The sequence below is a fragment of the Molothrus aeneus genome, chromosome 5 (assembly GCF_037042795.1).
Source record: "Molothrus aeneus isolate 106 chromosome 5, BPBGC_Maene_1.0, whole genome shotgun sequence".
Lineage (NCBI taxonomy): Eukaryota > Metazoa > Chordata > Aves > Passeriformes > Icteridae > Molothrus > Molothrus aeneus.
In genome coordinates, this window is record NC_089650.1 from 64620169 (window position 1) to 64646199 (window position 26031).

Genomic DNA, 26031 nt, shown 5'->3' on the forward strand with positions numbered 1-26031 from the left:
TTTATGTGTTAAAATAACTAGGACTTGCAGTGGAATTAGTGTTACAAAAGCTGAATGTTTTTGGTCCCTGAGGTCAACATTTTGAAAACTGGTAGTTATCTTTAAGAAACAGCTATCTCCCTTGAGCTGGAAACAGTTTCTCAGTGACCTTTACTTTTAATATGATATCCCTAAAGAGGTCATAGCAGGAGAAATCCTCCTTCTGTATGGCTTTGCTGGAATGAAGCCATGGAAGAGTCAGAGGATATAAAGGATCCTTTGGCCAATGCAAAAGTGTAGAGCTTCTGTGCAGATGGTCCTGGCTTCCAACTGGTCCCTCCAGATCCACTGAGCCAATCCAACAATTAGAGGAAAATATTCAGAAAGCAGAACCTCACAGACTTTCTCTCACCCATCTGCTCCTACAGACTCTGCAACAGGAGGAAATCTGGCTTGGGTAGTGGAAGAAGGGTGGAATGGATGGAGCAGGGCTCAGAAAGGGCCAGAAGTTCAACCCAGAATGCAACCAAACTGTGAGAGAACTTGGACAGCACTGGGAAAAAATATATACATTGGAAAAATATAAAAAGTCCCAGCTGCAGAGGGCTTAGGGACTGGAAGGAAAAAGAAAAATCCATGGTTTCTCCTCCTGTATAACTCCAGAAAGCAAAATACACTGTCTATTCAATGAAATTAAGAGAAGCCCTTTGTTTTTTTTTATGAGTACTGTACATTTTTTTATGTCTTGAATGGTCACACATACAAAAATATTGCTGTATGAACCAATATTTGTTCCTGCCAAAACATTTGACGTTATTGGATTGTAGAAAATTTTCCTAGACTGTACATTGTTTAAATATTGAAAACATTGAAATATTTTCTACACTTATCCTAGCGATAGTAAACTTCCTCTTACAGTATCTGTATTGTAATTCCCAAGCTCTTAAACAGGCAGGTTGGTTTAAATAACTGCAGCTTTTAGGACCTGCTCCAGTGCCAGCCAAATTCGATTCAAACATTCAAGCAACATCAATCTCCTTTGAACTAAGCTTCCCATGCAATTTGTATGTATTTAAAGGAGGAATTTTTGCTTGCTTGAAAGGTTGCTAGTGTTTAATGCAGCTTACATTGTCTTTTAAAGTAAGACAATCAAACCACATAATGTAATTTATCTGTATTATTAGCCTTCCCCAAAGACAAAGTGTAGGCTAGACATCGAGGCTGGAGAGGAAACACATGAGAGGAAAAACATGAGAGGAAACAGTGCCTTTAAATTAGTATTAGGATTAGAAGGTATCAGAGAAGGGGAGGGAAAGTGAGGAAGTGCTCACTATGAAATACACTCATAAGGATGCATGTCCTTGCATGTTTTATACAGGACAATGAAGCAGACTTTGGCAAGGTAGAATTAGTGCCTGTAATCAAGACCAGGGGATTACTGTAATACCAAAGGCACCACTGCCAGCTCTCCCAACTTTATTGCCAGTCTCAAAATATTACATTGTTTTCTTTGGCTTGACTCATGAAGTAGCATGATTTCATGAAAATCTCGTTTCTCTATAGAAATGAGATAAAACTAAAGTGCAGAATTAGGCATGGAACCTTAAAGCTTGGAAAGCTAAATGGCAAGCTACAGCTTTTTGTCTCTCAAATTTCAGGGTCTCAAATTTTTGTTAAACTAGTTTCCTTATTTGCTTGGACTTCACACAATGCTGAATGTATAGCAGGGTCAGTTGGCTGCTACAGCAAGAACAGTGCTCACTTTTACACTTGGTGCTGAGTGATTAATATCTGTATGTTAGAGAGTTCTTGAGAAAAATCCCCATTTTTTCTTTGGACTGTATTCCCAGCTTACAAACAAACAAACAAACAAACAAACAAACAAACAAACAAATATACAAACAAACAAGCCAACTCCAATACTCTTCAATCACAAACACCTAAAAATCCCACTCCCTTCACCAAAATCAAAGAACCACACTGCTTTTGAAATGTAAGAACTACTTTAACCAGTCTGAGGCATGGTATTAGGGGAAGGGAATTCAAAACTGCACACTGAAGAGCAGTGTCTTAGCTCTGCTAGCAAAGAAAATTGCTTTGATTTAAGAAATAATATACTGAGCATAGCAAATAACTCTTCACATGTGCAGTGGGGTGTGTGTTGTGCCACTTCTGTTCTGTGCAGAGACGGCACAAGCTTGAGCAGCACAAATAAACACTTGCAGATGCAAAGGGCCCTAATTTTGTACAAGGGGGTATCTGTATCAGAAGTCCTAATGTAGCAAACTGTGACTTCATCAAGATTTAAGCGCAAAAGAGATGTTAGAGCCCTGACATGGAAGTAAGGGTGGAATTTCAATGGCTCATGTGGCTTTTGATCAAAGTTTTAGTGTCTGAATTACGTGGTAAGCACACCCATCGACTTCAAGGATAAAAGTTGCACCCCTCAAACACAAAGTTCAAAGAACTTGAAAGCTGCAGTGATGGATCTTCTTTAGCACCTCACTCAATTGTGTCTGGATTTTATTCCTCACTTTGAAATGTTATATTAATAGGCAAACTACATGCAATATGGAATTACATATTAGATTCTTTTTTTGTGAAATGAACCTGTACAGCTTAAGTTAAAAAACTCTAGGCCTTCACAAATGTTCAAAGATAGCTTCAGCTGGTAATGCAAGCTCTTGCTGCAGGCACAGGAGTACTTTCTATTCCTTTCACGAAACATAATATACAAATTGTTAATACCAGATGCACTGCATGACATGGTACTGCCTGATTTCCAAGGAGAGGACATGAACTCTCAGTTCTAACAGTGCTTAGTCTTTGGCATTTTCATGTGGAGATGCAGCTTGGAGAACAATTTTGTATCACTAATTTTTACCTTGAACATAAAGATTTACGAGTCACATGTTTTGGGGAAAGGAGTAAACTTCAAGCTGTTTTGATAACATGAAAATAAGATATAAAATACACTTTTTTCCAAGAGAGGCACTCAGTCATCAAATTATCCCATAGATGAGTGCATTAGCAATCTAATTTGCAGTTGAAAAAAGCAGATCCCTCGAGTAACAATGATGTGCCACTATGATTTCTTAAGATGACTTTCTTTCAGTCTCGAGACCATATAATTTTCAGAGAATAAATCACATCCTGGATTGAAAGCCCATCCTGGAAATACTTGACTAAAATCCTTAGTTTCAACAGTTCTTGAAAACAAAGCTGAATCTACACTAACAGTGAGAAATAGGCAACAAAAACTTCTAAGGTGCACATAAAGAAATGGATACCACATTATTTTTCCTCAGTGTCCCAATTCTTTCATTTTTGTAGACCTAACCAAATATGAAAACATTAAAACACAATCTTTGAGCTCAAAACCACTTCCAAAATTCCCAAGTATAAAACTGTTGCCGAACCGCTCTGCTCTGTTTATCATATTAAGACACATTATTTTGATGGAAAAAACGCTAGATTGCAAGAGTAATAGATAATAGAACCAGCAAGCACTGCCAGCAGGTCTGAGGAAGAGAGAATAATTCAGAGATATTGTCATCTGTAGGCCAATTTATATTGTCAGACAGCAGGTTCACATTATTCTCTGATGTCACTGCAATAATGGCATAATATAACGATTGAGCAAAGAATACCTGTGGGGTATAGCTATACAGTGTGGTATATATATAATTGTTAAAGTATTTCAGGCTTCCTTCAAAGCAGAACCAGAAGCAGCAAAAGATCAGGATTAAAAAAAGAATGAGAAATGGGGCTCATAAAGACTTCTGAATATTTTAGCCCTTGTTTTGTGATGATGAAGCAAGCATAATGTTGTATTTCATTGATTCAGCGGGCTCATGATTAAAATAAACTAATGTAGCAATTTAGGGGTTTTGTGATTCTTTCTTTTTTTTTTCCCTGTAACAAGGAAAAAAAAAAAGCTTTTTAACAGTTCCTCACGGCAGGCATAATGTGCATCTGTGCTCTGATTTACTGCACATGCTGCCTTCTCTAGCATCATGTTAAGTTAGGATATCAGCATGGTAGGTCACACAGTGGGAATGACCTTTTGCTAATCACTACACATCAGTTACTACTGGCACACAGCTCATTACTAAGAAACCCTACAACTAGCTGGCTTTCAAATCCGCTCACACTTTGATTCTTTTTTTCCCCTTTTCTTTCTTTCTTTTTTTTCCTCCAGACTGAAGATTATACTTTTTACATAAAATCTCTGTTGTGTAATTTTGCCAACTAGGTTTCCAAAGTCAAAAAGGCACCCAGTTAATTTTCTGTGATTATAAAAGGAGCCTGAAAATTCATACTGAAGGTAGGCCTGTAATCTTGGGTTTCATTAAAAAGGTCAGAACATTTTTCCTCACCACATATTATTAAAATGTTTGAGGGCTGCCATTAATTTGATTTTTCAGGACACAGAAATCTCACTGGAAATTAGAATGTAATCCTGCTGTTGCTTTCCTGACACTTTTCATAGGGCAGGATACGGCTGCAGGGACTAAGAGCTCTCCTGCAATTTACAATTGGTTACTTTGGCCAAATGGCAGGTGACTAATGCAAGACAAACTGTTTGCACAACCTGGGAGCACTGGGTTTAATTTCAGTTCTGAAAGAGGGGTGAAAGTGTTTCTATTGACACTGAACCGTGAGCTGTCCCCTGCCAATACATCTGCCGCATTTAATACACAACACGCCCCCCACCCCCTGACAATGTGATTATTAGAGCTACAGAATTCAATAGCTTAAGAACACAAAACATAGCAGGAGCAAAATGAAAGGGTTTTTAACTCACCGGCCATTTGCTGAATGCCGCTGAAGGCACCCAAGTTACTGGAGGAAGTTGCTTGCTGCAGGAGCTGCAAATGAACAACACAACACAGCAATCTATCTGACAGTAATGTAACAAATGAAGATAAAACTAAAATGAGCTATCATTTCACATTTGGAATATTTCTGCTTTCCTTTACATTTATACAGTCTCTTGCTTCTGTCTGCTGTTGGAATGAACATCCCTAGAGTCAATGCTGTAAATCCATATTAATGTCTAATCTCTATTAAGAAACACAGAGACACAAGGGAAACTCAATAACATGGCTGCTTTAAAACAATTAATCAATTTATTCTTTTTAACAACCAGGTGTTAAATCTATTTAAACCAACATAGTGTGACTAATTACAACCCTCTGTAGTCTAGTAGTTACCATAACTCATCTCTGTCAATCATGGTCCATTCTTCCCCACCCCTGTGAATTCAGTTTTTTCTTCATTATCTTTATGAATCAAGCACACAGATATTCATTAGACTGGTATTTGTATATATAGCAATTTAGCCTATCTCAGCATTAATTAGCCAACCTCAGCACTAATATATATTTTTAATTGCTGGGTAAATTGCTGTTCATATCACTATATCAAAACATTGCATGCACACAAATGATGTATTTATATATACACAATACATATATATGGGCACATCCATTTCACAGAATCATAGAATGGTTTGGTTTGGAAGGGACCTCAAAGTTCCTCCATTCCTCCACTTTCAACTGCCCTGTCACAGGCAGGGACACCTTCCACTGGATCAGGTTGCTGAGAGCCCCATCCAGCCTGGCCTTGAACACTTCCAGGATTGGGGCAGCCTCAGCTTCTCAGGATAACCTGTGCCACTCTCTCACCACCCTCACAGGCAAGAATTTCTTCTGAGTATCTTATCTAAAGCTGCCCTCTCTCAATTTAAAATCATCACCCCTTGTCCTATCACTAAATGCCCCTGTGAAAAGGCCCTCTCTAGCTTTGTTGGAGGCCCCCTTCAGGCATGGAAAACTCAAAGGACCCAGAGGCTTCTCTTCTCCAGGCTGACCAGCCCCAACTCTTTCTTTGGAGCCCTCTCTCCACAGCAGAAGTGCTTCAACCCTCCGATCACCTTTGTGGCCTCCTCTGGACCTGCTCCAGCAGGTCTGTGTCTTGCCTGTATGGGGACCCCAGAGCTGGATGCAGCACTCACCAGAGCAGAGCAGAGGGGCAGAACCCCTGCCTTGACCTGCTGCCCACAGTGCTGGGGATGCAGCCCAGGACACGTTTGGCTTTCTGGGCTGGAAGTGCACATTGACAAGTCGTGTTGAGCTTCTCATCTACCAACACTTCCAAGTTCTCCTCAGGGCTGCTCTTGACCCACGCTTTTGTGCTTGGGATTGCCCCGATCCAGGGTCAGGACCTTGTACTTGGCCTTGTACTTGATGAGGTTATATTTGTCTTACTTGGAACCATGAGGAACTCCCAAGTTATCCAAAAGCTCCTCAACCAGACCTCCCAACTCCAAAGCCACAAAAGGCAGAGGCTCCCCCTCAGCTATGATGAAGGGCGGCCTCTCTTGGCCATCCAGGACCAAAGACACGTGGCTGCGGATTTCAGATTTTCCAGCAGGGACAGCAGCTACCACCTGTTTCTCATCTTATAAACGGACTAAGGAAAAGGCCATTTTAAATTTATGGCTTTTCCTGGCCACATTCACTTTCTGTGTGAGGGGATATGAACCATGCATGTTTAGCATTGGCAGGACCATGCATTATAGCAAAAGCCATTTCCAAATGAAAATATGGAAATTTGATGATTGAACCACAACATTCTAGTTTAGAGGCTGCACCATATGGATATGGCCTTCTAGTTCTAGTTCAGCTGCCTATCTGTCCTCCCCTAAGGAAGAACTTAAATTTTATTCCAGTTACAAAAAACAGACTCTAGCATTCAAAACCCCCAATAAAACTAATGGAATAAAATTTTATTTACAGTGGAGGGGTTGGAATTAGGTGATCTTTAAGGTCCTTTCCAACCCAAACCTTTCTATGACTCTGTGAATTGTTTTGCAAATAAACACACCCAGAAGAAAACACACTGTGTATCCTGGACAATTTAGCAATTTACTGCAGGGAGTTTAGTAGAACCGATTTACCATGGTCCTAAAATAAATAGAGCATAAATACAGCCACCACCTCTGAAGTGAACTTACAGCTAGATATTGTGGTGTGAGTCCTCCAAGACCTGTGAGGTTTCCCCAAGTGGCAGTATTGAGCTGTTGCATCTGCTGAGCCAACTGCTGCTGCAAACGCCGCTGCTCCTTGTCCTTTTGGGTGTCAGCAAACTTCACCACGATTGGCGAAGAGCAGCCCTGTGGTTGGACAGATTGGGAGAGACAGAAGGGTTAAATCATACCAGGCCACCCTTGCCTCGTGAGCTCAGCCATGTCCTGTAGGGCCTCTGGCATTGGCACAACCAGATTGTTCACCCTCTCTTTGTGACTGGCATGTGTAGGTCTGCAAGGACTAAGATTTTTCAGGTTCTTATGAAAAGAGGCTATGGAGAAATTATTGATTCCCCGGCTCTTTTTATAAAGCACCTTTCCTCAGGCTCTCTTTTCCTTCCAGCTATCAAAATTGCAGCCAGAGACAGCAAAGTGTACCAGTCCTCTTTAATTAAGCTTCACAGCTGATGAGATGGACGCGATGCTTTGTCTGCAGTCTGTTTTCGAGGCAGCGCCAAAGGGAGAGGTGTCCAACCTCCGTGCTGCCAGGGACCACACAGCCAACCACAGTCTGGCTGTGCCATCAGGCTCAGTGCAGCTGGTGTGTGCACCCTAAAGAGACTGGGAGCAGCAGATTTACCTCAGCACCCATTTACATCAGCGAGGCGCCGGCCCTGTTCACAGCAAGGAGCCCCGGTCAATTCACCCACCTGCGGTCCGCGCCCGGGCACGTTTTGTACCAAGCACCCTTGAGATGTGAACAAAGGGCAGGATGCAGACCAAAAGGGACTAGTTCTGGTGATAGCAGCCCATTTCTGATTGACACCACTTCTTCTATTGCTTCTATCAGCCTCTTGTTACATGGTATGGCAAGACTGCAAGATGCCTTAGGAAATAGGGAAGCTCTAAGAAAGAGCTAGAGGTCTGGTCTGCAGCCTATTCCTCACCCATGGCTGAGGGACCCTTGGGAAGAAGTTGGAGGTCACAGACCAAATGGACTTTTGAGGTAAACTGGAATTTCCCTTGGACTTCGAATTGGGCATTCCTGGGCAAAGACACTAAAACAATGAGATGTGATTATGAAAGATGTCTCTGTTGATTTCTCTCTGTTTTTTTCCTTGCTAAGAAACGTTTCATATTTTAACCTTTCAAGTCTTAATTTTTTTTCAGATCAAGAAAGCAAGTTATATACTGCAGTGATTCAGTTCTTCAAATTAATTCAAGCATTTTATGAGTCATCGAAACTGTCAATCCATTTCATACTGCTTTTCAACTTCACAGCATCCAATGAATAACTTCCCTTGCCATGCTTTGTTATACTAATCTCTTGTCTAACTTCAATGTGAACACAATGGCAGGAGTGATAAGTGACTCAAGTCCAAGAAACACAGCAGTGCTTGAGCCAAAGTGTATAGTGTGGGATGCAGAGCAGGGTTCTACTTCACCTACTCTTCCCATGGCTGCTCTCACAACACTGTGAACATCTTAAGAAAAGTTCCTGTGCTCAATTAATTACAAAAAGCAGCCATGTACTTTTTCTCTGAAAAACCTCACATCAGGACAAGTGATAAAAATATTCACAATCGTCAGATAAAATGATGAAATAAACTGCAATAATAATAATAATAATAATAATAATAATAATAATAATAATAATAATAATATCCCCCATCAACACTATTCCTTTGGAATTATCTTAGAAAATCATTGCTTGTGGTTTATTATTCCACCTCCAATTCTTTTCCTGTGTGTTTCATTGTAAAAATGTCTTTTAGTGTTTCAGTGAGGAAAAAAGGAGATCCATAACACTCCAGCAATCAAATAAAGATTATGAAGGAGTCGGCTTGTTACACAATTACCTCTCTCTAGTGATTTTTATACTAATATTAAAAATAAGATCATTTAGAAAAAAAGAAGAAGGAAAAAGGAGCCAGGGGGTAGAGGATGTGAGAGAGATTTTTCTGGTTTTGCTAATAAAAAAAAGCAAGCTGTTTCTATCTGATACGAGCTACAAATAACATTATTGGTAACATTGGGCTAAGAACAACTGGAATGTACTGCCTTCTGCCTGGATGTACAGGAGAATCAAGTATATTTCCAAAGAAATAGAAATGAGTATCAAAGGAAGAAATATTATATGGTTATTTCGGTTTTCAGTTTGGTAGTTCAGCATTCAACACTACAGCTGACATATTTATGAATGCTTAAATGTCAGTAAATTGTATAAAAACAATATCTCTGCAATTTATGAATCTATAATTCATTTTTTCACTGTCTGCTCTATATTTCATCACTTCATCATTTTCAAGAAAGCAAACGTTCTGAAGATTGAGATTATATCTAGCAAGTGGCTCTATATGAGAAAAGGGTTGTTATTGTTGTATCAAATTTACTCCATGATAAAAAATTAGTGTCTTCTACTTGTGCTGCATTTGAATGACTTAAACAAACAAACATATAAAAAAAAAACTCCACAGAAAAGAAATAGAAGAACACTTTAAAGCAGCAATTATGTTTAAAAAATCAGTTGATTTAACCAAGTCAGTAAGTTAGGTGGAAAGAGCAGTAAGAGAATGCATTATTCTATGAGACGTGTTCATCTGGACTTAACAACCCCATTGTTCTTTCTTAGCCCTCTTTGAAAATTCATCTTGGTCAATGATGCATGCTAAAGAACTGAAAATAATAAAAAAAGGGGAAAAATCTGTAGTAATTGGGTTGAAATGCAATTGTGTACTATGTATCTTCCCCTAAGCCCGCTTTTATTTGCAAAATAACATGAAACCAAAGTGTCCAAAATGACTGTTTCAGGCTGAGGTTTGACATGTAACACTAGTCAACCCACTTTAACTTTTCACTAGAAGAGTATTGGCAAAAGTGAGGATTTTCTTTCTTTTTTTTTTCTTGCCTACGGGGTGATTCTTGTTTTATGCACTTCTATTTCCTAGCTTGAGGGGAAGCTTCCAGCACAAACACAAGGTGCATCTCCCTTCCTCATTCAATGGCTTCACATTTCCATGCCATTCAGCGCCATTTTCTTCCCAACAGCTGCTGCTGCCTTCATATTTTTCTGTTGTCAGGTTGAATCCCTCCTCCACGGGGAGGGAGGGTGCACAGCTTCTTTCCAAGAAGGGACTCAGCCTAAGCTCAACTGATGCAAAGACCCTGATGTTCAAAGGGCAAAATATCTGGAATTGCCTCGCCAATTTGGGGATCTCATTGATGATGTCTCTAAAGGTGTTGAGAGGGATTTTGACCCAAGAGTAACTATTCTACAGAACTAATCTCATTAAGAGTATCCTGCCAAAATGCAGCCCTATTGGAATGCTGCATACAACAGATGACTGGGAGAATTTGTCTGGGAGGTGTTATGTCATTATTTTACCATCTTCAGAAGTAGAGCTGTGTAAAATTCATTTTGCTAGATGGAAAAATGCATTCAAACACATGGAAAATATAGGTAAAACACAGTATTACCAGTAAACATTTCCTTTTTACTTGGAATCAAACCCAGCAAAACATACAGATCTGAATTAATGGAGCAGTGCACGGCAGACAAATTACTACAGGTATTATTGCAGAGACCCAAAGTGGCAGTTTTTTTACAATATACTATCAGACTGCATAGACTGTATAACAGCAGCTTTCTAGTAAAGATAATTTCATCTGTTCTCATCTCATTGGCAGATTCTCAACTAAAACTGTATACCCAGGGTCTAAAAATGCATTGCACTGAAAAGAAAACACATTGATTATAAAAGAAGCTCAACCAAATTCAAACGTGATGTTTGGAAAGACAACAGCTTTGCAATGCTGATATCATTACTTGTACTATACAGGAAACAGTTAGTGACATTTTCATGCACTGGCTTGAATTTTATCTTCTCCTCCTCCTTGTCCTCTGTCCACCCTCCCACCCCTGGTGTCCCCCCTTGGCTCGTTACACAAAGCAGCTCAACGACATGACGCAATAATGATTGTTTAGCACCCAGCATGCTTTGGGAGACTAGAGCATTGCAAAGGAAAATCACTGAGAGAAAAAAAAATAAAAAAAAAAAATTGAAAGGTCCTGGTGGAAAAAGAAATAAAATAAAAAAATAAAGAAAAAAAGAAACAAGTGCACATAACATCAATGCCACCTCTGAGAAAAATCATCACTACACGAAGATACAGTATACATAATACAGTATAACATGCACTCTCCAATGATAAGCTAGAAGATCCAGAGTAAGTAAAGATTTCATACTTGTGCGGTTTTTTGTGCAAAATTCTGAAAGACCATGACAAAAATCACAGACTGAAAAAAGTTTTGAGATTGCCAGACAAGCTGTGGCATTCAATGACCACTCCAGTGACCAGATCGTTAGCCAGCAGCTGAAGTCACATTGAGTGAACTGGTTTAAAGTTTTGAGCTGCTCATCATGATAAAATACGAGGCCATAGAGGCAGTTTGGAAGGGAATGAAGAGTGTTGCTTGTGAGGGGCCAGCCACGATGGTGCTCTGCAGGAAGTACCACACTCCAATATGCTCTGTCATCATTAGCATTTTTATTGGCTACATGAAGGAGGGGAAATAATATTAACTTAAAAAGAGATTCTATTTGCAGAAAAACACATGCACTAGTAACTCAGTGTGGCCATGTTAAATCTCTTGAGCTTTTTCTCAGAGCACTGCAAACCACAACACTTAGAAATCTATTTAAAAGAAGCTAAGATTTTTCTTAGGGGGAACGTGTGTTAAAAATAGAGGTAATTTACTCATCAGAGATACTCTGAGTATGACTGAGGAGTGGTATTCACAGCATTTTTATTTTCTGCTGAATGCCACTGAAAACAGGATTGAGAGCTGTGTTTGGACACCACACACAGCAGTCTTATTGTGCTCTTTTAGGTGATTGAGAAAAATAAAGCTTCACGAAGACAGGTAGAGTGAGCTGGTAAAAAATTTAAATCTGTGATTGTCATGTGTCTGATCTGATCCAGGAGAGCATGGCTTTACCATTCGCAATCATTTGCACAAAGAAAACAAAGAAAGGGCAAATGATACAGTACTGTACCTCCATGGTCTGAGACTGGTGCATGGCTTTGATTGCATTCTGTGCCATTGCCCTTGTAGAAAATGTGACAAACGCACAGCCTGTGGGAACAAGGGGACAGGGAGCAGGAAAGACAAAAAACAACAAGACAAAAGGGTTGGACGCTTGTTAAACCAACACAGTCTACGAGAACGGCCACAAGACGACACTGTTCTCAGTAGTACATAAAAATAAACAACTTCTCTAGTTTATTTATTGACAGTGCTGACTTGCTAATCTGACCATAGATGAAAGAAAAAAAATTAGGTGGAGATGGGTGACAAGAAGGGTTTTTATTTAATTTTTTGTTTGCTTTGTTTTTTTTTTTCTTTTCTTTTTTTAAAAATTTGTTTGTTTGTTCTGTTTTGTTACTGTTTTTGTTCTTTAGCCACAGGGTTTGAAATAAATAAGGCTTTTATGTAGCCTTTGGATTGCATAGTTAAATCTATTCAAACCATGCATTAACAATTGCTTGCTCTGGCTTTTGTGTAGGTAAACTGTGGATAGTGAATAAATGTCGGCATCACTAACAGCTGAACTGAGAATTTAATAAAGGGGTCTATAACATCACAAATTACTGTGATGCACCAAGAAGTATCATACAAATAAGAATGAGAAAAACACCACTGTGTATCCTGTGACTATTTGTGCAAAGACTCAGACAAAATTCAGTAATGTAGGTGGAATCTCAACATTTAAGAAAATAACATTTTAAAAATAAAAATCCTTATGGTATTTGTTTCTCTGAGTTCTAGGTACAAGTATAATTCTTTGATCCATGAAAGCTAATGCCAGCCTGAACAATTCTGAAGCTATGTGCATGAATAACTGAAAAAAATTACTCTTTTTTTTTTCCCTCTTCAGCCTTTAAAATCATAATGAAAAGCCAGTAGGGTAATGCCTGGGCAATTTTTCCACCTTTTTACTATTGTCAGCCATACCTACACTGGGCATGGTGCAGGTCAACGTTTTCAGTGCATGACTCACCACCCTTTTGGCTAATAAAAACATTGCCTCCTGAGGTTTACATTTTATTCTTCATGCACCCTTGGGCATCTTAAAGAAAAAGACTGTGAAATTAATGCAGATTCAGGCTGATTTTGTAATAATACCATGGCACACTAAAAGCTTAGCTAAAGCAACACAGACTTATTTCACTTGTGATCTCTAATGACTTTAAAAGTGCATTGATTTTCAGCTCCCTTAGCCTTGCACAGTTTGAACTTAGGTTTCAGAGAATAATTTAGTGTTCCACTCAATTTCCTCAAAACATTATTATTATTACTACTTAAAAGATTTCCAAATGAAGCAGATCTAAGCACTGAGAGGCTAAAGCATATTGTCATTTTAGAGCTAATGCATGAAAGCTACATTCTGGCATCAAAAATACAATATTGTTGCCCCTGTGGCCAATGGGCAAAATAAACCATTTTGCAATCCAGCAAGCAACAGATTGTTTGGTTTATGCAAATCAATTTGAGGCATAGAATACCTTTTCTTTTTAGCTCTGTGTGTACCTGGTAAGATTATCAAGTCAAGACTGTATTCACATTTTAATCAAACAACAGTAAGAGAAAGCAATGCCTGATCATTACCCAAAAGCACTACATCTAGTCATGAAAATAAAGTCAATGCATTTTTGCATCATGCGGTATTTTTTTTTCTCTTTAACGTAAAGGCCCTTGATTCAAAAGAACCTAAACTGGCTTGTGTAGCTCTGACTGATAGATGAGCATCATAAAATCAAAAATCAAAATTCTTTTACCCAAACTTCACCACAGCATTGTGACCTTCTGTATTTCTTAGGTAACAAAACAGCTGATGATGTCTCACTACTCTTTAGCCACACTACATAATGCTATACTAGTCTTGTTCAGCAACATATTTCTGTCAAAGGATATGATGTAACAAGCCAGCTTTCTGTACAGCAATCTAGACAAAATATGCAGTAGAAGGGTAAATAATCTACAGTACTTCTCCTAGATTCCATATTGCTGCTGTGCACTAAAATTAAAGAGGCCTAAATTTACCATCAGTCTCAAAGTAATCTCTCTTAATACCATTTCTGTTATTAGTGTTATTCATTTCTTGTCTTGCAAATTCAGTGGGGTTTGAGCACAAATAGAGATATACTGGAGGGCAGGCAAGGAACCCCATGCACAGCCTTGAATAATATTGTTGATAATGGTCAAGAAACCGCTTCATTCACTTTGGTTCTCACTATCCAGGAGTGGGTACTATAGTAACAATTACTGAATGGAGGTTTCAAATGCATGAGAAGCATGTAAAATGTCAACAAAAATCAGTAAGACACAGTTTATGCATTTATCACAATTTCTCCCCAGCAGTTCTGCTGTAAGTAACTTACTGAGAGATGTTGCAATTAGCAGGTCTCAAAAGAAATGTGAATCAGCAGAGAAATAAGGCTGCATTCCTCTCAAGATAAAGCAGACTGCCCCTTCCCTCCCCTGAGCTTTCTCTCTCTTTAACCACAGGGCTCAGCTGTTGGGCACTTTCAGTGCCCAACACCACTGCAAAGCCTTCCTCCTCACTCCTCAGCCCAAAACCATTTGCATGGGTCTCGTTGCCTTTGTCATGGAGCAAAAAGACCTTTGTAGCAGATCTCTGTACCAATTTGAAAGAAACTTGTTCTTTGGGCAAGGGGAATGCCTGATGAATGAGGTTATGCAGCTTGAATATGAGCATTTGGAAGCAGCATTCCACAGAGAGGATGGGGCTGCATTTTAATTAGGGTTTGCCAGCCAGAGGCTACAAGGTTAAGTCCCCTTGTTATCTCCATTCAGCAGGCCATTTCCCACCAATAGACAGTGACCATTTCCACAGTAAATTTCCAATTTACCTCAATAACATGGCAAAAATTCAGTAGACAATGTTATTTCTGAATTATTTGAAAATCCAGACTTTAAGAGGTTGCCATCAAGTGCCCCAATTAAACATTTGTTAATTTAACCATCCTTCCAGATGTATATGAATATACATACTATGTATATTCATATTCAAGGGTTATTTTTCAGCTAACAAGCCTGGACACTCACACACATTTGTATATTTATTATGCGTGCATATATATTTTATTGTGAGTGGAATATGGGATCATATCTAATTTATTATGTGTGAACTATGGACTCCTTTCCTTCATGACCAGACTGTCACACTGGATGGGAGCTTAGCCTATGTCATAGAACTTGGTCTATTTAACTCAATCCCTTTGCTTTTTTATTTCAGGTGTTCAGAAAAAGCTGTTCTGAAATGCTTGTATTTGCTGCCATGGTCAATGGCAGGACTTTGATTTTCTTCTGTGGGGCACATATGCATTGGAGGAAGATGGGTTTAGTTGGGCACCTAGAATTTAATCAGAAGTAATCCAAGGATACTGGATTTCATTTCTTTATGTTTCTGAAGGGTTGGGAAAAGCTTTTCCAGCACTCTCTCACTCACTGTGTCACACGGGTGCAGGTGGTCTTTTGGGAGCACACTGCCAGCTTCAGGACTGTAAATCACAATTACAAGAGGACAGGACTAATCAGATTTCATGCCTTGTGGTGCAAGGAAACAAGAAATATTTCCATGGCCTCTTACCTCACCCTATGAAACGTGGCATTGATTGGCATGCCGTGGAACGAGGTCTTCCCAACCCACTGCTATGAGCAAACTATTTCTGTTCTACCCCACCGAGTCCTGATATTCAATTATTCCCTTCTTACTGGAGCTGTGGAATTTATGAAAGGGAGGGAAAATATGGAGAGGGGGATGTTTCTATAGCTAATGGCCTGAAATAACTTCAGTTTGTACAGCCAGCTACCTAGCTACACCAAAAAATAGATAGTTTTGTAAAAACAGCCAACCTACAAGACACCTCGCACTTATTTATCAGCTCTGGTTTCAAAATGTCAGGAATCACTGACAGAAGGAAAAGGGGAGGGAGAGAGAAGATCTAAGAATTTTAGCTGCTTCTTCAAGGCTGCCTTCTCACCCCCTACAGCAGATAAATGAGTGACTGGGGAAAGGCTGCAGGGAGTAATTTCCTTCTGCAGGAAGAATTGGAGTAAGGCACCCAGCCCTGGCATGGGAGAAATTTTATCACATCTGCCACGTTGGCTGAGAGAACATCTAAACTCACAGGGTTACTCCTTACCCCTCTCCCACTACAAACTGAATGAGAATTCTGAAAAAGCAGTCAAATGTGATAGGCCTCCTCCTTGATCCTGGCCATCCCAAACCTAGGGCTCGCTGCTTGAGTGACTGAATACTTGAAATATTTAAAAAGCTCAGCTCTGACCATTTCAGCTCCTCCTTCATGTGATTCTTCTCATCTCACGTTTTTCTAGAAGTGTTGAGAAACATTCAGTCAGGAGTTCTTGCACAGTCTAACACAACATCAACTCCTGCAATGAAGGAGTGCACTTCTATGTATGGAAGCTTCAGGTAAGGTTCACACCTACACAAGAAACCTCCCTCATGAAACCACCGTGGTCTACCAGAGGATTTAAAGTGAAGCCAAAGGGAGATGCAAAATGCAGAGATATGGTTTGGAAGTCTAAAACCAGGGTTTTGACACAGAAGGAGACCCAAGAGATTTTCAAAGCCACCCAAGCAAGCGCAGTGTTGCGAGTGCTGGCTGCGCAGCTGGTGCTGTAATGGTTGCACCGCAGCTTCCCAGTACGCTGTAAACAAGTTTTTCTTCAATTTCTGTAAAGAAACAAAAGTGAAAAGCTGCCAAATACTCCTGCAAGGAGTAGTTGGGATCCTGTGAGATGAAAGCTTCTATTTAAAGAAAAGATAAGGCTTGAATAAAAAGCTATGGAAATTGAAGTGTGATAAAAATAAGCTCTAGTTGGGTTAAAATGTTTCTAGCTGAGATTGCAAAGTAGACCTTTCCTTTTCCTTCCTGTGCTAATACAGCCCAGTCTGAAGGAAGGAGCATCCTGGAAAACAGCCTTCTAATGAAGACATCACACAAAAATCTGTCTTGGTGGCTTAAAAACATTTAATCTACAAACTAAATCGTAAATCAAATTGTTTACTGTAGCGATATCTGGTTGCTAAGTATTACCTAAGACACACAATGACAGGTCTGAGACCAAGTGCAACAATCCAGTCTAAAGAAAATAATTTGAAAAAGCCACAGTGAAGCTCTTCAGTTTATGCATATCAGGCACATAAAGGTAACAAGAGGCACATCCTGTAACTGTGTCTCAGCTCTTCAGCTCTACTGATTTGACTATTGACTGGATGACAGGTTGTAGATTTTAAATTTCCTGAAGTTCATGGTTCCCTCGAAGCATTTCTAATTGGACATTCAATTTTACCCATCCTGCAAAGCACAGACTTCAGGAAGTGGAATTTACACCAAGCCAGAATTAAATGGGTACCAAAGACCATGTTCTCTAACTGTGCCTCGATGATCTTCTTGTTGGAATAAAGCCTCTTGCAAATTATTTCATTTCAGGGTTGCCTCTTGGGAAGGATTGCTGCAAAACTGCAGTAATGGAAATCTGAGATGTAGTCACTGGCCAAAGGCCAGCAGAGACATTGGTCAATTGGATGTGTTACTTCCCTCCCAGCTGCAAAAGAGTTTCAGCAAGGGAAAACAAAATTAAATGTGCCATAATGATTGGAAAAAATGAAAATGTTACCACATTGCAGCAAAAGGAAAATAAGGCACGGAGGTGCTTCTGAAGAGCTATTGAAAACACAGCACTTCCATGTCCTTGCTTCCCATCACTTACTGATACACAATTCAGAAAGTAACCCCTAATCTAAGGTGTTCCCACAGCTGGCATTTCATGTTACTTTAGCTCAGAAAGGAGCAGTAAATATCCAGAGGAAAGAAAACCCCAGCATAAAAGTCCCTCACCTATCCTTCCCTGCAATTAATTGTGATGCAAATACTAATTTTCTTTTACTAATTCATCCAGAAAACCCTTGAATCTGAAAGTTCTGAATGGATTTTCAAGAAATTAAATTGCCTCACCATGGTGTATCTCGCTATTCCATTTCTAACCTGCTCTTAAAGCAAAGAAAGAATGAAAAAAACAATCCTTGTAATCAATGTCTGCAGAAATGTTCACTTGTCCCATGTGCCTGGTGATGTTTTGTTAAAAAAATCATACAATTAGGAGCCTAGAAGATGCAGAAAAACGCATTTTGAACTTTCTCACAATTTTCATGGTATATCCAACTCTCTGTACATGTTATTAGCAGGTTTTTTCAGTGCATGCTATTAACCCAGTTGATTTCTTTCTGGTATGTGATATATAAATCTGCACTTAACAATACAGCAGAATAATTTGCTATGTGGTGCTCCTGTGATAAGGATAAGAGGATTTTTTTTATCATCATTACGGATGGTAATAATTCCTAGAGTGATACAGAGATATTGATCCACTGATCTAAAAAAAGCATTTTACAAAGGCAGAGGAGCATCACTACCCTTATTTTAAACGACAGGATAACAGAGATGATGAGTGACCAACTCACCTATGGTCAGTACAGCACATCAGTGGCACAGCTACACAGCTACAAATCAAACTTGGGGAATTCTGCTATTTTTGCACACTCCAGCTCTCATTGCCTGGCTGTCTGTGTTGGCACCTGTGGTCATGTAGACATTACATAGTGCTGGGAGTCAGGAGGTCTGAAAGTTTCCTTAAGCCATTTACAATAAGTGATTTAAAATCTTAATCATCTGAGGCAGTTCACTTCTACTTTTTCATGATAATGAAGCTTAGCACATGATATCACAATCATGAATTTTTGTAAAGCATATTTAGCTCTTCAGAAAAAGTGCTGGATTAAACAACCCTGCAGGCTGAATCCTTCTCTCTGAATAATGAATATTGTACAGGAAGTGGCAAGCTTCTTTAGATAGTCCCATGAACCCTGCTCAAGAGGCAGCCAGCCTCCGTGGCTGTTGGGTCCCTGGGTTCTTTATCTCTACAGCCAACAGGGTATTTTTATTTTTTAATACCTTTCACAGCTAGGAATTACTCGCTGCCAGCCAGCTAATTTCACAGGGACTATCCCAGAGCAGAGCCTTTGGAAGGCAATGCCTTATGGTTGCTGACTATTCTTGTAGTTGATTGAAATATAGCAAGTTACAGGTATAAACAATGCTTATTTCTTAGATGTAGGAGTGAGTAACAATGGGGGAAAACATGACTCAGCCAAAAAAAAAAATCTCAGTTTCTTTAAAATACACTGCTCCACCACTGGAGTTCTGTGACATTACTTTAGCCTCATTTTAGAGCTGAGTTTCAAACAGCTGACAATAGGAATTTGGAGTGGAAAAAGGGATGGTCCATTATTAGTAGTGACAGCAATGGGTGTGACTTTAATATTAAAGTTCTGTCAACTCTTGGTTAGGAACTACAATAAGAAACAATGAGCTCCATCTCTCTCCCCTTCTCCCTTTATCTCAGCACTTATATCACACTCATCACAAAGTGTTACATTTTCCCTTGATGCCACAGGATGGGATTTCTCCTTGCTACTGGAGCCCATGTGGTGCAATACAACCCTAAATCCTGCCTATGAGTTGATAGCAGACTGTTCCCCTCCCAGTGGTAAAGTTGCTGATGTAGTGTAGATGGGCTAAAATAAAAGTCAACAAAACCTTTTTAGTCTTTACTAAGGAAAAAAACTCAACCCCAAACCCAGTCCAAACCAAAACTGTTTTACTGAGCCATGTAACCTGGAGCTATTCCTTGCAACTATTTGCTGGTAATGCAGATTATTTGCCTGAACCCTTTAAGAAGGCTTGAAAGCTGGCATAGATACGAAGGAAGATACTGTTCAAGCTTTTTTCATCTGAGATACCATGAGGTGTACCTGCTAGGCAATTAAAAAGAGATACCAAACAGAGTTTACTGGGCCATATTTCCATCTCACTGCTGTGAGCACTGAACTGAGCTCCCAGAGGCTCTGGCATGGCAAAGTCAGGGTTTTCCTCAGACAGTGACTATTTTTCATTCACCCCTCTGTGTCTAGGAAGGGAGCACATCTGGATGGGTGATGAGAAAATAAATTATGTTTGTGGCAAAGGGAATTAACATCTTGGAAATGGTAACATGGATTAAAACTCATTGAGGATTGGAATTCTTTACAAAGATTTAACAGTGTAAATTCTCCCTCCTGAAGCAGTTTTTCACCTTGTGCTTTTTCAGTCAAGCTCCCTCCTCTGCAGATGTCCCTCAGTACTTTTCATTTCAACTGCAATACCAGCCATTTTCACAACACTTTGCCTTCTCTCATGGAGCGGTGGTTCTGTGAAGCTGATAAAAATCTGCCTGAAAACCTGGTTGGCGCAGCTGAACCCATTTTGAAGTGTGAACATGGGTGTGTAGAAAGCAATTCGAGTTTAACAAGGCATGAGGCATGAGGGCATGATAGAATATCAGTCGTGATTGTGACCGAAATGAACCCGAGCGGCACAGAGGATGCAGCTCTGCTGTGCTCACTGGTGTGTGACCTACCTGGACTGAGATCTTCAGCCTCCAGCAGGAGAGAACAGCACTTTAACTGTACAGCTGTGCTGGCCAGCACACAGCACTGCCCTGCCTGATACATTGGAGACGTGGCTTAGGAATTTCAGCTCCTGATTGTTGTGAGATTGCTGTTCACAGCAGAACAAAACCACCCCACCAACCTCACTTACTCTGCTGGATTTCATAATTAGCTTTTCTATGCTCCTACTATACTGAGTCTGTTGAATTAAAGCAAGTATGCAGTGGGATTTTTATGGATCCCAGGAAAGATCCATTTCTTTGTTGGGTGATGCTGACAAGTCAATTAAATCTTTTTTTGGGGCTCAAAACATCTGATGCGCAGATCTTGTTATTTCAGCAGTTAATTAGCTCCTTTCCCACTTGTGTCTTCTGTCATCCCTTCCTTGTGCTGCTCACACAATGAAATCAGTGAAAATCAGAAATACTTATTTTGCCTCAGTGTTGGGTCTAGAAAGATAATGGCAACACGCTACTCCATCAGTAAACATTCCTTATTGAGCTATTGATTAAACCAATTTTTGTCCTGTGCCCTAATCTTCCCCAGGGCAAAAGCCATAATTGCCTGAAGGGACTGCTGCATCCAAGCCCCAAAAATTTGGGGATCACAAAGCATAAATGTAAGTGCATAATTTCCTTGGGGCTCCCTATTTATTGTAAGAGTGGCTTTTCAATAATTCCTTATTGTTCAGAAGTAGTACAGTACGTGCTTCCAAGCAGTGCCATGATATATAGGAATACCTGCACTTCCATTGCTGAAATTTATAGGTGTTTTATAGAAACTGGAAACCCACATGCACAAATTATTGCACAAAATTTTGTGGATCCTATTGCCTACTAGAAACAAGTAGATCCAAAAGTAAAGAAAAAACAAATCTAAATCTATACTCATATCTATATGCAAAGTGGTAATAGATATACATATCACCTTTTTCTGTGCCTTTTGAAAATGTAATAAAATGCATAAACTGTGTACTTTCTATGTATTTGTTTTTCCTATGGATGTGATGTTTTTCACAGCTCCACAATTAAAATTACTTTACTCCCTGTGCCATTAAATGGCTGTGGCAGGTTACAACAGCATAATACTGCACTGAGAGATGGGACTATCCTTATTTCCTTTTCTACTCAGGAACCCCTGGCACTGATGTTTTGAGAAGGTTCATGCTCTGAGAATAAGTTCAGGTCCACATACCATGGAGTTAAGATGCAGTCTGTATCATCAATATACATTTATCTTTCTTTTCAATAGGTTTTCAGAAGGCCTTTCCCTAAAAGGTACTTTTGCACTCAAAAGAGATCACTGGTTATTGAAATCTGTGCAGCATTTCATTTCCAAGTTCAGGTTGGCCACTTGACCACTCTTGATGGTGATGCTTAACACCTCTGCCCTGGTTTTTGGGTTGTGGTAGAGGCGCAAGATTTAAAAACTCTCTTTACAAACTTTTGTCCAGGCAAAGCTCTCAGGTCCAGGGTAACCTCTTTGTTTCTCACTTACAGCAGACCTATGTTTTGCATAGAGTTACAGAAAACACAGGAATGGAGGAGATAGTGCTACAATGAGGGCCTGTTCCCATCACCCTTCATGCCCTCAAGCAGTCATTTACAGTCCTGTCCTTTTGGTTGGTTTTTTTTTTTTTTTGGCCTTGTGCTACAAAGCAGAAATGGGGTCAGGGGAGCAACTTTGATTTTGTGAGAGCAGAAAACTGAGGGTGTTTTCTCAGGGTGCAAAGGAACCTTTCCAGCTGACAAACAGGTGATAACACAAGTTAATATGTTGGCACCGAGACCTTTCTGACACTGGAAATAAAAGGTGATAATTTCAGTCACTGTGAAAAGTTCATGTGGATACCTTCATCACGTGGGATGTATTACAGAGTAACCTCTCGCTGCAGACAGCAGCTCTGCCTACCTTGGCTGTGACATAAAGCTCCCAATTAGCACTTAAGGAAAGAGACTTTACAGGCTGCACACTCACCTCGGCTCAGCCCATCTGGTCCCCGAAGGATTCGGCATTCTTCTATCTGGCCGAACGGAGAAAACATCACCCTGATATCATTCTCATTACACTTCTTCGAAACCATTCCTATGAACAATTTTCTGTCTTCCACAGCTAGAAGATAAAAATAATGAATGAGCAAAGGCCATTTCATCTTTTTGCTGTGATCAATGCTTCATTACCACATCAAACCAAGCTCCAGTCATGTGAGTCTGGCTCTGTAACTGAAGACAAGTCCTAAGGCAAACACTTTATACTTACAACCTCCCTTCCCCCTTCCTTCCCCACCCCAAATATCTCATTTTTCTCTCTCTCTCTCTCTCTCCTTCTTTTTAGTGGTGCCTGCTGTTTATATAACATATTAATTGGCTGTCTTAGTCACTCTGCATACACCTCCCCTTCACGGCTTCTAAAAGGAAAGTATCCTCCCTTACAGACACTTTTAAAGATATCTTTGCATAGATTCTAATTCAGATAAATTCCCTCATCCCCCTCATGTGTGAAAGAAATCATGATGGGGTGAGGGTGAAGAAGGGATTGTGCACATAATGATATAAGCTAATGAAAAATATTCCTGAGAATTGTTTTGAGAGCAGCTCCTATCTGAGCTTTCAATTTCAGCCAACTTAATGCACGGCACTGGAAAGGCAGATGTGCAATGACTGCTCTGGAAAAAGAATGCATTAAATTTTTCTGCTCTTTTGTTTTTTTTTTCAGTGCCACAGCCCTCTGCCCTTCAGGAGGACACAAGACATATTTCAGGACATCACCTGAACACCTTCTGATGCGTAATGATGCTGAGTTTGCAAAAAACCACCATGAGAAGCATGCTTTACCTGAATTATTGGTAGAGTATTTTCTGCCTGCACTGTCACCAACACCAGCACAAGCTGGACTGCTGCAGCAGGATGCACACAGTCCTATTAATCAAACCCAAATTTACAGGTCTAATGCTGGGGACTCTTGTCAAAAATGAAAGAGGTCATCAAAACTTAATCCACTCTGGAAAAACTTAAAAATGTTGAGGCACCCACTCATCTATATTAAACCAAAAATCTAAGTGCTTATTATACAGTACGTACACCAGTGCTTTCTTCTTCTCTAGAAATGGCATGTAAATCCAATTCCTTGTTAATGAGCAGACTGTCAGGGTTTGTGGGGAAGCAAAGAGGGAAGGAAAGCTTTACTCCAGAGAGTCTGCAGTGCACTTACTTATTTCTATTATTGTGCAAATTATTTTTGTAATGAAGTATTTTCATTTCTGGGCTTACAATAAAAAAAAAGAATCCTCCCTTGCTCTCTAACTCTGTCTCCTGTATTAGTACGAGTTTGTCATATGGAAAAAATTGCAGCTGAGGAAGAAGGAACTGCATTCATTTTTTCTAGGATTTTATTTCTGTTATACTTCAACATTTTCAGTGCATTTAATAATTTCAAGAATAACAGGAAGAGGTTCATGTTTATTGATCACAAGAAGCATTTGAAGTAATTTTCTCCTTAAATCGCTGACTTTAAAAAGTATTTGTAGCTTTTATATAAGCAAGCACCAAACCCATGCATTTTTCAGAGCCCAAAACAGAGACCAGCCCCTGCAATCCCAGCTTCTCACTCTACAAGCTTGCAAGAAAATTGGTGTGAATTTAACACCCAGGGGAAGATGTTTTCTTCAGCAGAGATTCCTCAAGACTGAACATTTTCATTCACACTTTATATTGAGGTTCCACACGCAGGTGAACCCTCCAGAAAGGGTTAAGAAATGCTGAATGCATGGGATGAGCCAGTTATACACAGATCAGGAGCTGAATATGCGTGATTGCAAATAAGACCTGCAAGTTGAGATATACATATATATGTTCGTGTGTGTGTGTGTGTCTGTGTGTGTGTGTCTTATTATGAAGCTTTACATCTCATTCATAATATATAGCTGACCTTGATGCTGCTAAATATTATTTTAAGGGTGGGAAAGCTGAATTACCTTGCTCACAGCGACAAGAGGAGTACAGGCAGACGCTTCTGCTGGTGGAAGGATACCTGTAACCTGGCTGCCGACAATTCCTATATTGCCTTGAGCAATCTCTTTGAGGAAGTTCCCTGGCAGCCTGTCCCCTCAACAACAGCCACAGACTATGGCCATAGTGCAGGAAAGATTTTGAGACAAGGGACCCAGCTGGGCTGCCAGGCCTGGATTTCTCCACACCACAGACTGAGGTGAGGCTGGGTGAAGCCTTGGTGCCAAGCACATTTCCAAGCATTGCCTTCTGCTCAGTGTTATGAACCTCTTATTTTGTGTCTCTGTGTCAGCCAGTACCAACCAGTTTAAATTTGATCTTAGGCTTGAAATAGTGTTCAGGTCTACCTTAAGGGTGGCTAGGCTCCAACTCTCTTTTAAAAATAGCTGCTGGCTAAGTTGGACAAATGCCTGCCACAGCATCCCAAAGGAGGTCCCTTGGGTCCTGCTTCGGTGCCAGGACAAAGCCTCAAACCAAAGAGATTCACATGGAGACTCAAAAGAAATGAGATGTGAACAGAAGGCTTTGTTTTAATTTTCCAAAGAGTAGCAGGCGACAAACTCCCCATCGGCCTCTTTTGGTTTTGGTAGTAAACCTATAAATATGCCATTTAACTAACATGATTTGCAGGTTTGCAGCTTGAGGGTGATTTTATAGTAAATTAAACATCCAGCTCCTGTGTACTGTACATCTTAAAAATGCAGATTTCATGAACAATGCTCAGAGTACAGAAAACATATTGATATGATGACGTGCTCTGCATTCAGTGCCATTAGTCAGTGCTGATCAGTGTTGAAGCTTAAGAAAATTGCTATTCTTTTTCTGGCTAGAGGTCCAGCATAAAAAACATTTAAAGTGACAATTGTCAAGATCAAAATGACATGTTTTCACTCCATCTGATAGAACATCTGATATTATTAGGCTGAAAGAGTTTTTCCCACACAGAGAAAGGAACACTTTTCCACCTCAATAAGACTAATTTTCAAGAGTTATTTCTGCATTTTTGGTCAGCCACTTCTTTCTTTCTAAAATGAATTCTTACCAGCCACACAGGCAAGGTGTGAGAATCAGACAACAGAGTGCAAGAAGTGTGGGTCAAATGCTTTTAGAGGTGAGCAACCTTCCCTTTGGATCTGCCAAGCCTGTGGATTTTCCTGTGTGTTTTGGATTTCTCCCATGGACTGTACAATAAGGATTAAACACACCTGACCCAGATAAGCACTGAGGCTGGGACAGGTGCTCCTGCTTAGGGGAAGCATGGCAGCCTAAACCCATCTGGCCTAACTTCAGTGACCTACAGGTTTGGCCTCAGCTCAACTGGTTGTTGGCAATGCCAAGAGATCAGCTCCTTCAAAGAGTGACAGGTCCCACCTCTCCCAGCAAGGTGGCAAGGTGCATGACAAGGCATTTC

At 40.0% G+C, this 26031-nt stretch overlaps 1 protein-coding gene across 10 annotated transcripts in view; it reads right to left on the reverse strand.

Moving 5' to 3' along the window:
• Positions 1 to 26031, reverse strand: part of CELF2 (CUGBP Elav-like family member 2) — a 550570-nt gene that overhangs the window by 48634 nt on the left and 475905 nt on the right. For all 10 annotated transcript variants that reach the window (XM_066551028.1, XM_066551020.1, XM_066551021.1 and 7 more), the window contains 4 exons: positions 22591 to 22725; positions 12070 to 12149; positions 7001 to 7159; positions 4787 to 4850 (listed from right to left, as the gene is read on the reverse strand). In XM_066551028.1, the coding sequence (XP_066407125.1) occupies positions 4787 to 4850; positions 7001 to 7159; positions 12070 to 12149; positions 22591 to 22725 (438 nt within the window). The remainder of the gene's footprint in view (positions 1 to 4786; positions 4851 to 7000; positions 7160 to 12069; positions 12150 to 22590; positions 22726 to 26031) is intronic.